At 46.6% G+C, this 12,616-nt stretch overlaps 1 protein-coding gene and 1 pseudogene across 1 annotated transcript; both read left to right on the forward strand.

Annotated features, from left to right (window-relative positions):
* Window positions 1–471: 471 nt before the first annotated feature.
* Window positions 472–4,095, forward strand: LOC127763940 (disease resistance protein Pik-2-like; annotated as a pseudogene).
* Window positions 4,096–9,705: 5,610 nt separating this feature from the next.
* LOC127761557 (eukaryotic translation initiation factor 1A-like) lies at window positions 9,706–10,611 on the forward strand. The gene has a single exon (XM_052285871.1). It carries the CDS (start codon window positions 9,809–9,811, stop codon window positions 10,235–10,237), a length of 429 nt encoding a protein of 142 aa, XP_052141831.1. The 5' UTR covers window positions 9,706–9,808; the 3' UTR covers window positions 10,238–10,611.
* The last annotated feature ends 2,005 nt before the right edge of the window (window positions 10,612–12,616 follow it).

Consider the following 12,616-nt stretch of genomic DNA (forward strand, 5'->3'; position numbering starts at 1 on the left):
TGGTAACACACTTTTATGAGACAATGACATGTGGGACCAAAGTGCTAGAAAAAGAATCCTACCATAAGTGTGACAATGAACCAAACGCATTGCTAACTTAGTCAAAGCTGCTTAAGTTGAGGTGTGGCAAAGTGTGGCACCATGTGGTCACGAACCAAACAACCCCTAATACTCGCCGTCCGAGAAGGTCAGAAGGGTGAAAGATCGATACCGTGGTTTAGGGTGTGTTTGCTTGAGCTGTGGCTTTTGAAAAATTAGTTGTGGGCTGTGGCTTTTTAAAAAGTAGCTATGGAATATGGGCTGTGACTTTTGGAAAAGCTCGTTTGGTTCAACAGATGTGGCTTTTGGAACAATAGTCCTGCTGACAAGCGGGCCCCATATGTCATACACGTTGAAAAATAAAAGAAAGAGATGGAGGAGCATTCTGCATCCTGCATCCTGCTTGCCCAAACAACCTGCAGGTGAGAGAAAATGGATCAGGCCGCTGGAGGAGCTCAGGGCATTGTACTCAGCGTTGGGCAGCTGCTCGGCGAGGAGTATCGCCAGCTCCGCGGCGTCGGCGGCGAGGTCGCTCAGCTGCGCGACGAGCTGGCCACCATGAACGCCCTCTTCCGCATGCAGTCCGAGGCCGGCGAGGGCTCCGTCGACCACTTCGTACGGGAGTGGATGCGGCAGGTCCGCGAGGTCGCCTACGACGCCGAGGACTGCGTCGACCTCTACGTCTGCCGCTGCCGCGTCAGCCGGTGGACGATGAGGGACGGCGTGCTCAGCTGGGCCAGGCAGCTGGCCTCCACGCTCTTCCCGCGGCGCCGCCTCGCCGGTGACATCAAGGCTCTCCGCGCCCGGGCGATCGAGATCAGCGAGCGCCACGCCCGGTACGGCGTCAACCGCGAGGAACTTCGCGGCTGCACTGCGTCTGCTGCTGCTCTGGTCCCCGCGACAGCGGCGGCTTTCCACCCAGCTGCCTGTGGCTCTGACCAGTTGGTCGGCATCGAGGGCCAGGCTAACACACTGGCGGACAAGCTGAATGCGGTGGACGAAAGCAGCAATCTGAAGGTGTTCTCCATCGTGGGCTTCGGTGGGCTAGGGAAGACGACGCTGGCCATGGGAGGTGTGCCGGAAGCTGGAGTCGGTGTTCCAGCGTCAGGCCATGGTGTCGGTGTCCCAGGCGTTCGACAGCAGCAAGGACCTGCAGGTACTCCTCAAGCGCATTCTTGTGCAGGTTGTCACGCCGAAAAGGAGTAACGACAACAGTATCAACGAAGAGCAGTCCACCGGTGACATCGATAGAATGGATGTGAGCACGCTGTTCCAAAAGCTGGAAGGGAGTCTCACTGGAATGAGGTACGAAAAACATATGTACAACTATTTTAAATGCATATACTATATATATATTCATTAACGATAATGACCAGATGGATTATGGTTATTTTTGTTATTTTATTATTTTGTCAACAATAAAAGAAGAAATTTGGAGGGAGAGACGTCCTCCAAACATTTTTAAGAAAAATTTATAATCATGTTGAGAATTGAACATAAAACCTTGAAATAAAACCACACTCCTTGCCACTGGCGCCTTGCATCTCAACAATATATAACAACAACAACAACCTTTTGTCCATACTACCCTCATTAGCATGACAGAATAGTCTCATTACAAAACTCTAAGAGCAATTTTAAAGTTCTTGAGGAGGTATTATGAGGTACCATTTTTTCTATTTTAAAGTTCTTGGTAACTAGGTACTATGATGTACCAAATTTTACACTAAATTTTGAGCAATTCTACCGTCCTTAAGGAGGTATCATGAGGTACCAAAAATTTAGTGCAAAATTTAGTACCTCATAATACTTAGGTACCAAGTGATACCAAATTTACAGTAGAAAAAGTGGTACCTCATGGTACCTTCTCAAGGACTATAAAATTGCTCTATTTTTATATATTATCCATCTTTTTTGATTGACCAGCATTTAATTATTTGTTTTTACATTCAAAATTTCGTTCTTAATTCTAGAAGATTTACAATGGAACCTGTAGGTACCTCATTGTGATCGACGACGTCTGGTCCACATCAGCATGGAATGCAATCCAATCAAAATTGCAAGAGAACAATTGTGGCAGCATAATCATGGTAACCACTCGGATAGAAACTGTGGCCAAAGCAAGCAGTTCACCGAGTGTTTCTGGAGATTATATGCACAAGATCAATCCCCTAGGTGAAAAGGATGCAGAGAAGCTGTTCGTGAGCAGAGCATTTGGCTCCAAGGAGTCATGCTGCCCCGAGGATCTGAAGGAACAAATGAAGAGTATTCTTAAAAAATGTGCCGGGCTGCCATTAGCCATTGTTAGCATCGCCGGCCTCCTATCGAGCTACAGATCGTCGTCATCAGGGAGCATAAGGATGTGGCGGAGAATTTCCAACTCCATTGGCTCCCAGATGGAGATTCACCCAACCCTGGAGGGGATGAAGCAGATAATTGCGCTTAGCTACAACCACTTGCCCCATCATCTCAAGGCTTGCATGTTGTATCTCAGCATTTTCCCGGAGGATTACGTGATCAAGAAGAAGCGGCTGCTGCTCAGATGGATCGCGGAAGGCTTTGTCATGGAGAAACGGGGATTGACCTTGTTCGAGGTTGCAGAATCCTACTATGACGAGCTGGTAAGCAGGAGTTTAATTGATGCAGCTAGGGTCCGTTTGGATGGAGCCGTGAAGGCGGTGAAGGTGCATGATATGATGCTGGAGGTCATAGTGTCCAAGTCCCTGGAGGAGAACTTTGTCAGCTTTGTAGGATCCCAATACGGCGGAGGGACACCGTCCTATGACAGTGTCCGCCGCCTCGCCATCCATTGAGACGGAGGCCCAAAGCATGTCGTGGATGTGATGAGCGCAATACATGTCCGGTCGTTAAGCACGTTTGGGCGTCGAGGGAATATTCCAGTGCTTAATCGCCTTGCCGAGTTCACCCTGCAAAAGGTGCTCGATCTGGAAGATTGCAAGGAAGTGCAAAACTGCCATGTCAAATATATCTGTCAGTTGTTTCTACTCAGGTTTCTGAGCTTGAGGAACACTAATGTGAGCACCATTCCCAGACAGATCAGCAGGTTGCAGCATTTGCAAACGCTCAACTTATACGGCACCCGCATCGAAAAGCTCCCAACATCGGTGACTATGCTAGAGAGACTTGAGTACCTCTTCTTCTCCAATAGGTACACGAGGTGTCGGTGGAAAATTCCTGTAGGGCTGGAGAGAATGATGGCACTGCGCACGCTGAGAACGATATGCCTCCCGAATGACCCTAATGTTGTCAAAGAAATAGGTGCCTTATCACAGCTGCAGACTCTCGATATCACCATTGACAACTCCAACGAGGAGGTCCTTGCAAATCTGGCCGATGCGCTAGATAAGACCAACAACCTCCGGTCGCTCTACGCCTACGGTACAGGAAAAGATGAGCACAAGGATAGGTTGCTAAACTTCCTCCTCCGCCTCAAGACGCCGCCGCTTCTCCTCGAGAGCGTGAGGATCGACGGGGTCATGGACCAACTGCCCAAGTGGTTCAATTCACTAGTACATCTCGTCAAGATACAAATATGGAGGGTAAGCCTTACGGGTGACCAGCTGCTCGGCGTCTTGTGCGAGCTGCCTAACCTGGCGAGCGTTTCCCTTGCGTATGGCAGCTGCACTGACGATGAGCTGCTTGTACGTTCCGCCTTCAAGTTCCCTGCACTCAAAAGCTTTTATGTGGACCCTTGCACTACGCCGAGAGCTATCCGATTTGAGAAGCCAGCCATGGAAAAAGTTGAGACGTTCAAAGTGATTTTCCGTGACAATGATGGGTCTGGGAGACCGATCCTCGCCGGCATTGAGAACTTGACAAGCCTCAAGAAGCTGGAAGTGCTCACCCCGAGCAAATATGCTGAGATCGAGATTCTGGAACGGCTCAATGTTGAGAGCGACAGGCACCAAAATAAGTTCGAGGTTGCAGTGATATACCTCTGGTGACATGCATGTTTACTATACCTCTTGTTGTAATTTGTTTTCAGCTCCTGAGCTCCAACTTTCACATGGTTTTTTTCATGTTATTTTCCGTATAATAAATTCGTACTTTCTGTTTCACATGGATGACACCTCTTTACAATTTATAAAGCTTGTGCTGCATACTCGTACATATTGTTTCGTGGCAGCTCAGAAACCAGGAAAAAAATTCTTGGGAAACAAGAGATTAAATTGCTTTGAGACTGTTGCTGCCTACGTTTCAAAAGTCCAGCAATGGGCCTCACGACATGTGGTGCTGGTATATGGCCCCATCCCTTCCATAGAATTTTTGTCCCTCAAATAATAAGCAAATATGTTTATGCATGTCATCAGTATGCAACCTCCTCTTTCTAAAAAGGTATGCAAAAGACTGTAAGGCCCAAAGGACGGACAACTAAAATAATATTCAGTAATCAGAATCAGTATTCACCGTTTCCCTATAATTTTTGCTTCGAGATTTTTGATCTACTGAACAAATATCTGTAAGGAAATAATGCGAAGCCTAACCTCTAGTTCATTTTTTTTATTTTTGAACTAGGAGAGCAGAGCACCCCCCCCCCCCCCCCCCCCCCCCAAAAAAAAAACACCAATTTCATTAAGGGAAATGAGAGCTATAAAAGTCTTTTACATGGTAATTAAAACAGTAAAACGCCTTACTTTTAGCAAGGACTTTTTGTCCCACTGACATGTGGAAATTCAGAACTGACTACAGAATCTACTGACTGAGTGTTATAGCTACAACCTCTAGTTCATATGACTCAAAATATGACAACCCGGCGATCTAGCTAGTCTTAGGAATCCCAGTTTGTAACCCTGGAAAGAACTTCATTTTAGCGGACACAACCTACCAAAATTTGATGATGCAATCTTTTATTCCTCCTGCCCTTTGTGGACTTGACAGTGCCGCAGCTGAAGAACTGGTAGCAGGGCTCCTGCTTCCTAGTCCTTCCAAGGTGCTTAGGAACCAGCTCGGCGACATGGAGCATCAACATTTTCTCTGTAATGAGGATTGTAGAAGGTGAGATCAGTATCTGAAAAAGAACTTACTGTGCGTAGTGCATAAAGTGGAGGTTTTGCGCAATGCGCCTGAAATTGACAAAACCCTAAGCAGGGGAAAGAGTCTGGTAAAAAACCCCACATATTTTTGAAATCCAGAGATAATTTACAAGAGAAATACAGGGCATGCGACTCTGGCTAGAAGAATTAAATGAAAGCAAAGCAAGGAGTTTGCTAGCCAGTCATGAGGGTTAAGAAAGGCAGAGAGCTATAGAAAGTTATAGACAACAGCACATAACATGAGGAAAACCCACATTGTACAAAATTAAAGGTAAGTGTAGAATAGCATCGTGGACCTAATATGTCTGAACCTAGTTTGGACTATTATTGCCAATAGCAGTCAGGGAATACACAAAATCATATTGATGTAGCACATAATCTGATGTATATACAACAAAAAAGTTGAATTAGCATTTGTATTTTTTATGCACAATTATCATGCTTAATGCATACTAACAAGTAACAACCAGCTCTCACGACATTTTATCGTAATAATTTACTTACAAGAACTGATCATACCACATTGCTGTAATGTAACAGAAGGGGACAAAAAGGAGAAGAACAAAAGAGATGACTAATGCTCACTTGTTGTAATCTCGGGGTTGACAGGTGAACCATCATCCTTCCTGCGCTGCACCCTTACTCTCCCCACCACCTGGAACGGATCTGCGGGTACGCCTTATCCGACTACTCGAACACGAAGACAATAACAAAACAGTTAGACAAGCTGTTCATTCAGAAGGTACATATAATCGCAAATCAAGTAAACAAACGCAGATTGGAGGATTTTGCCCCGCAAAAAAGAAAAAACAAAGTTCGGCCTTGATTGATCTGGGCCAAACCTGGGTCCTTTCCCCGAGGGATATGAGCCAGGAGTGCACAACCCATATTTAACGGCGCAAAATGGACGGAACCCTAACGGCGATAGTATTTTTGGGACAAAATCGTTTGTACGATGGCATTTCTTGGAACTCACACTTGTCGATGGCATTTCTGGGACTTGAACGCTTGTCAATGGCATTTCTTGCATTATCTCTTAATTTAATATTAATTATTTTAAACTTAATGGATAGATTAATCTAATTTTTAAATCAACTTTTCTATAGAATTTTTTTTTAAAAAAAAGAAACTAACGTGGTTTTTTCTGGAAAGGAATAAGTTCACTTGGGGTCCCTCAATTTGTCGTCCTTACACCCCGAAAACCACATACAGATAATCCTTGAACTTACAAAAACAGTGCAAACAAAGTCCTCCGGCGGTTTTAACTGACGTGGCGCCTACATGGCTAGTTTAACTTGGTCCTCATCCTACGTGGCAGTAATGTGGCATTGAAAGCAAAATATAAAAAATATAAAAAATATGGGCCCACATGTTAGTCAGATACAAGATAAAAAATATAGTGGGACCCACATATCCCTGCTCTCTATCTCCATGGCAACGGCGCCGGCGCCTCCTTCTCCCCTATCCCTCCCGGCCATTCTTCCTCTCTCAACGACGGCGGGACGGAATGCAGCGGTGGCTGGAGGAGATGCGAGCGAGGCGGTGATCCGGCGGTGAGACGGGAGCGGAGGTCCGGCGACCTCCTCTCTATCTCCATGGCGACGGCATCGGCGCCTCCTTCTCCCTTCTCCCTCCCAGCCATCCTTCCTCTCTCAATGACGGCGGGACGGAATGCAATGGTGGCTGGAGGAGATGCGAACGAGGCGGTGATCCGGCGGCAAGGCGGGAGCGGAGGTCCGGCGACTCCTCTCTATCTCCATGGCGACGGCATCGGCGCCTCCTTCTCCCCTCTCCCTCCCGGCCATCCTTCCTCTCTCAACAACGGCGGGAAGGAATCCAGCGGCGGCTAGAGGAGATGCGAGCGAGGCGGCAGCCCGACAGCGAGATGGGAGCGGAGGTCCGACGATGTCCCTGCAGCGATCGAACTCGGTGATGTTGCGCCCATCGCCTAACTCCTTCCCGCAGGTCGTTACCCTTCTACCTGATGGCCGACGCCCCTCTCCCCGTCGGTCGTCGGCCGCCGTGCCTCCAAGGCTGCCACAAGAGGCAGTCGGGTCGTCGTCGTCTGCGGCATATGCTTGTGGTGCGGCGGAAGCTGAGCTGCATTTCCTCCGTGCAGCGAGGATGGAGGCAGTGGGAGACGGGGCAGGAGCGAAGGACGGCGGGGACAGTTGGTCCTCTTCCGCGCAGAAGCATGGGCAGGGCGGCGGCGGCGGAGCCGAAGCAGGACTTGAGGGACCTCGTTTGCTCCTATCCCACCGCCCGCCGCACTCACCGTCCTTGCTGCGCTCCTCTCCCTCTTGCTCTTGTTGCCACCGGCATTCTTGGAGCCGCAAGCCATGGGTGGCCGGCTGTCACCCACTTCGACGCCGCCGCCGTGGGAGTGGGAGAGGATGGAAGTGAGGATGGAAGAGAGGGGAAGAGTGCGAGATGGAGGAAGTGAGACCCACTGACATGTGGGTCCCACTATTTGTTGTTTGGCTGACTTATGGGTCCTGCAAATTTTGTTTTATTTTTCTGGTTTCTAATTTTTTTTCCTTTTTTTTTGGATCAACTGTCACGTAAGCATCATGTCAATTCTACGTAGGACAAAGATCTAGTCAAAGGCGCCACGCCACCCAAAAACGGAGACAATACTATCGAGGGACCTCATTTGCACGGTTTTATAAGTTGAGGGATGGGTTTTATCTGGTTTTTCAGATCAAGGATGAAAATTAGACTTAGGGCCGGTTTAGATCCCACCCTAAAATTTTATAACCTGTCACATCATACGTTTGAACACCTGCATGAAGTATTAAATATAGGCTAAAAAATAACTAATTGCACAGATTGCGACTAATTTGCGAGACGAATCTTGTAAACCTAATTGCTCCATTATTTGACAATGTGATGCTACAGTGCACATGTGCTAATGATGGATTAACTAGGCTTAATAAATTCGTGTCACGGTTTACTTACGGATACTGTAGTTACTTTCTTACTAGAAAAAATGCCCGTGCGTTGCAACGGGGGAAATCTATTTTAATCTTATTATTGTTATATGGTTTAGTTAAAATAAAATTCACTACGGGAATTCGCTTGGATATATATATTTTTAGAAAATTATGAGCTGCAGTTATGAGTCCGATCGTCTCAAGTTAGCATGCGAGTTTTATTAAATATATTTCTTATATGATTCCTTCTGTGCTACCAAAAGTGAACGATCTTAAAAACCGACTTAAATATGGATATGTATTTCCAAACACAAACGAATTTAAAAACCGACTCATACACGGATGATGTAGCAAAATATCGGCAAAAGCATCTTCAATTTTTATAATAGTAGAGACAGAGATTAGTACCCAAACATCCCATACGACATCCTACATAAGGGCAGCCCTAAGGGGCGATCGATCGCCCTGCCAATGGGGGTAGCGATCAGATTCACTACCCCAATCCCCCCTCCCTCCCTCCACCTCGTTTCCTTTTTTGGCACCGCATTACTTTCTTATTTTAGTAAATTTATACACCTAAAGTTTATACACCTCAAGTTCACACATCTAAAGTTTAGAGACCAAAAGTTTATAAGTCAAAAGTTTATATATCCGATTCAAATTTGAATTTGAATTCAAATATTTTTTTTATATATAGTATTTCTATACATCTAAAGTTTATACTCCTAAAGTTTATAGAACTAAAGTTTATATATCCGATTCAAATTTGAATTTGAATTTGAATTATATCTGATTCAAATTTGAATTTGAATTCAAATATCCGATTCAAATTTGAATTTGAATTCAAATATTTTTCATATATAGTATTTCTGTACATCTAAAGTTTATACACCTAAAGTTTATAGACATAAAGTTTATAGACCTAAAGTTTATATACCCGATTCAAATTTGAATTTGAATTATATTCAAATTTAAATTTGAATTTGAATTCAAATATTTTCTATATATAGTATTTCTATACATCTAAAGTTTATACACCTAAAGTTTATAGACCCAAAGTTTATAAGTCAAAAGTTTACATACCCGATTCAAATTTGAATTTGAATTCAAATTTTTTATACATAGTATTTCTATACATAAAATTTTCTAACTTTTTGTTTTTTTAAATTTTTTTGTGGTTTACTGTAGTATGAAGAGAAGGGAGGAGAGGAGTAGTATAGAGGAGGGAGCGGGCGGGTGATCGTTGGACGCACGGGGGAGCGATCACCCGCCCATTAGCATTTTCGTCTATATAATAGCCGATATGACATGTCAAAATTTTACAATATGATCTACACACCCCCTTTTCGTTTCGGAAAGCATACGAGTGAAAGAGGAGGGGTTTTTCTTTTTCTTTTTCTTTTTCTGCTGCCGAACGCTGCCTAAAACTTGCTCGGTACGAAAGCGGAGGAGATTAGGATCAATTTCGTCTCTAGTCAACGACGCGTTTACCAGCTTATCCCCAAGTAGAGTGGCCACCACGTTTCCGTTCCGCATCCGCCCAAGCAAAACAAAAAGACCTCCTCACCCCGCAAATACTAAATCCCAACCGTCCACTCTCTCCGACCACCCTAGATCAACGGCTCAGATCCCACCCCGCCCCACCACCCGGCCTCTTCTTCTCTATAAACGAAACCAAAACCACACAGCTTTCCCCACCCACGAACAAAAGCAGCGAGAGAGAGAGAGAGAGAGCGAATCGAATCCTCGCTTCTTGTGTTTGTTGATCGATCGAGGTCGAGGATGCCGAAGAACAAGGGGAAGGGAGGGAAGAACCGGAAGCGGGGGAAGAACGAGGCGGACGACGAGAAGCGGGAGCTGGTGTTCAAGGAGGACGGGCAGGAGTACGCGCAGGTGGCGCGGATGCTGGGCAACGGGCGGTGCGAGGCGCAGTGCATCGACGGGACGAAGCGGCTGTGCCACATCCGCGGGAAGATGCACAAGAAGGTGTGGATCGCGGCGGGGGACATCGTCCTCGTCGGCCTCCGCGACTACCAGGACGACAAGGCCGACGTCATCCTCAAGTACATGAACGACGAGGCCCGCCTCCTCAAGGCCTACGGCGAGATCCCCGACCACGTCCGCCTCAACGAGGGCGTCGTCGACGAGGACGACGCCGCCGCCCACGACGACTACATCCAGTTCGAGGACGAGGACATCGACAAGATCTGATCTCATCTACCCACTGCTGCTGCTGCTTCATCAGTCCAATGGTACAAAGAAACAATCCCCAAGAATTGCTTCTTCTTACTTAATTGCTACTATTGTGATGTGTGGTGTGATATTATAATCACGGTAGTATGATGTGTGAGGTCGTCTGCCTGAGAGAGACCTGTATATATGGAAGAGATTCGGGGGGCAATTATTCTGCCCAATAATCAAATATTGAATCGAATTGCTCGCTTGACGCGATGGGGTTCATCTAGTTTTGTTCTACTCTGGTTCATGTCTGATCAGTCTCTGTTGTTACACAGTTTTCATTACTTAGGGCTGTAGCCTGTATGCACTGGAACTAATATATTAACAGTATTTAGTATTCTGACTGATTCATTGCTACCTGATTAGTGTTATTCAGTTCAACGGGAACGCATATATATGTTTTAGATTTTCTTTCTTTGTTCGCTGTGCAATCTTGTGCTTTCTCCTTAGGCTGTTCCACGCTTTTGAAACATTAAAGTAGCCCATTTTCCATTGCTCTGATCTAGCTGTTTGCTCTCTCTGTTTGTATGCTGAACATGCTCGATGGTTTTGATCCTCAACGGAGAAATCGATGTTTCAAACTGCTCTGTAAACAACAAATCTTTACTACGTAATTTTTTTTGGCCTGAATCCTAGATGTCGCTGCGTTATGTTCGTCGACCTACTGGTATACATACCGCATGATTGTATTTGTCATATGCAGATTAATTACTCGTGTGGGTTCTTCTTTTCTGTTTGTAATTAATTGTAGTCAAGATATCTTCGGAACCTTATTCGATATTAATGATCCACAATTGGAATCACCAACAAGGCTGTTGTTTATCACCTGCCTGTGATTAGTTGATTAGGGTGAGTGTATGGGAAGGGCACTTTCTTTTAGTACTATCTAGGAGTTTTTACCGTGCTAACAAAAGCAGGAGTATTCGTTCCATAGTATACTTTGTTTACCTGTGCATTTCTCACAGAACAGTTTTTCACCCGCTAGAGGTGCAATAAAAATAGTACTAGTTGAATCGATGCAAAGTATGACACAATCATGGAATATTAAAAAATAAATGTTTTCCATGCAATATTGCGGCATATATTTGATTGGCTCAGGATGATAAGAATATTATGATTGCATTGGGCATCTCTTCATCTGGTGGAAAGTTTTTCTTATGCTTATTCTGAACCATTGGTTATTTCCTTGCTTTTTTCGAATAATGAATAGAAACCCATCCTCTGTATCAATAAGTGGATATATACAACTAGGTTATTTTCTTGTTTGTAGAACCATGTTTTGATATCTCGGTTTAATTTTATTATTAAGTAGTAATAGGATGGGCTAAAAGGGTGATTGACGATAAGACAATGGATATGATGGTTACTCACGCAAAGCGTACAGACGCGTTGCGCACATGGGAGGAGGGGAGAGAAGGAGGACGACTACACTTTTACATTAGTAAAATAAACTATTTAATGCTCTGTCGTGTGGAAGCCAGGGTAGAGATGCAGCATTTAATGCTTTGGTGAGATATTCAAGAAAAGGACTAGTGCTCGAAGAGACCCCTTCCTCCCGTGTCGCTCTCGCACGGGTGGCTCGGGAGGCAAAACCCTAGCCGCCCGCGCCGCCGCAACCCTGCCCTCTCCTCCACCTCGCCGCCGCCGAAGCTCACCAGCGGCGAGGCCAATCAAGCTTGGAGACCCACCTCGGCGCGAGGAGGATGGGGCCAAGCCGATGACGTCGACCTCAGCGTCGGAGGCGGAGATGGCGGGGTGGCGTGGGGAGGTGGCGGATCTAGTGCCTCTGAGGCTGGATCTAGCGCCCAGATCTGGCCAATGCGGCAACAACAACCCAGGCACGGCGGCGGCGCGACGGCATGATGGCGACGGCGTGGCGGCCTGGGGATGGTGTGGTGGAGGTGCAGCCAAGGACTCCCCGGCAGTGGAGCGGCCTCCCTGGTGGAGGTGTGGCTGAGGAGGGCTCGGCGGCAAGGCTGTTGCGGCGGCGTGGCGACCCGAGGCGGCGGCTGCTGCGGTGGTGGCGCCGGCGCTGACGCCACTGGCGATGTGGTGGCAGTGCAAAGGTGTAAGGGAGTGGTGGCAGTGCAAAAGGAGCTGGTGGCAGTGGGTCGTTTTCCTCATTGCCGATGGGCACCCTCACCCTTCCTAGAGCTCCTCCCCTTCTTTGCGGGGAGTTTCTAAGTTAGATTGAGGCGGCAGCCGGTTAACGGGGATAGCTCAGGCCATCGGCACGACGTCGTCCAGTCGCGGGTTCTCCTTTGGCCAAAATTGGTGAGGAGGCTGGCAGGTGGCGGGACGGAGGAGGCCTGGGCCAGCTTCTAGGGGTGGCGGCAGGGTATAGCAGCATGT

This window comes from Oryza glaberrima, chromosome 2 (assembly GCF_000147395.1).
Source record: "Oryza glaberrima chromosome 2, OglaRS2, whole genome shotgun sequence".
In the NCBI taxonomy this organism is placed as follows: domain Eukaryota; kingdom Viridiplantae; phylum Streptophyta; class Magnoliopsida; order Poales; family Poaceae; genus Oryza; species Oryza glaberrima.

Bases quoted from the DNA above. Each gene is read 5' to 3' on its own strand.
- LOC127761557 (XM_052285871.1), top strand. From the start codon at position 9,809: ATGCCGAAGAACAAGGGGAAGGGAGGGAAGAACCGGAAGCGGGGGAAG.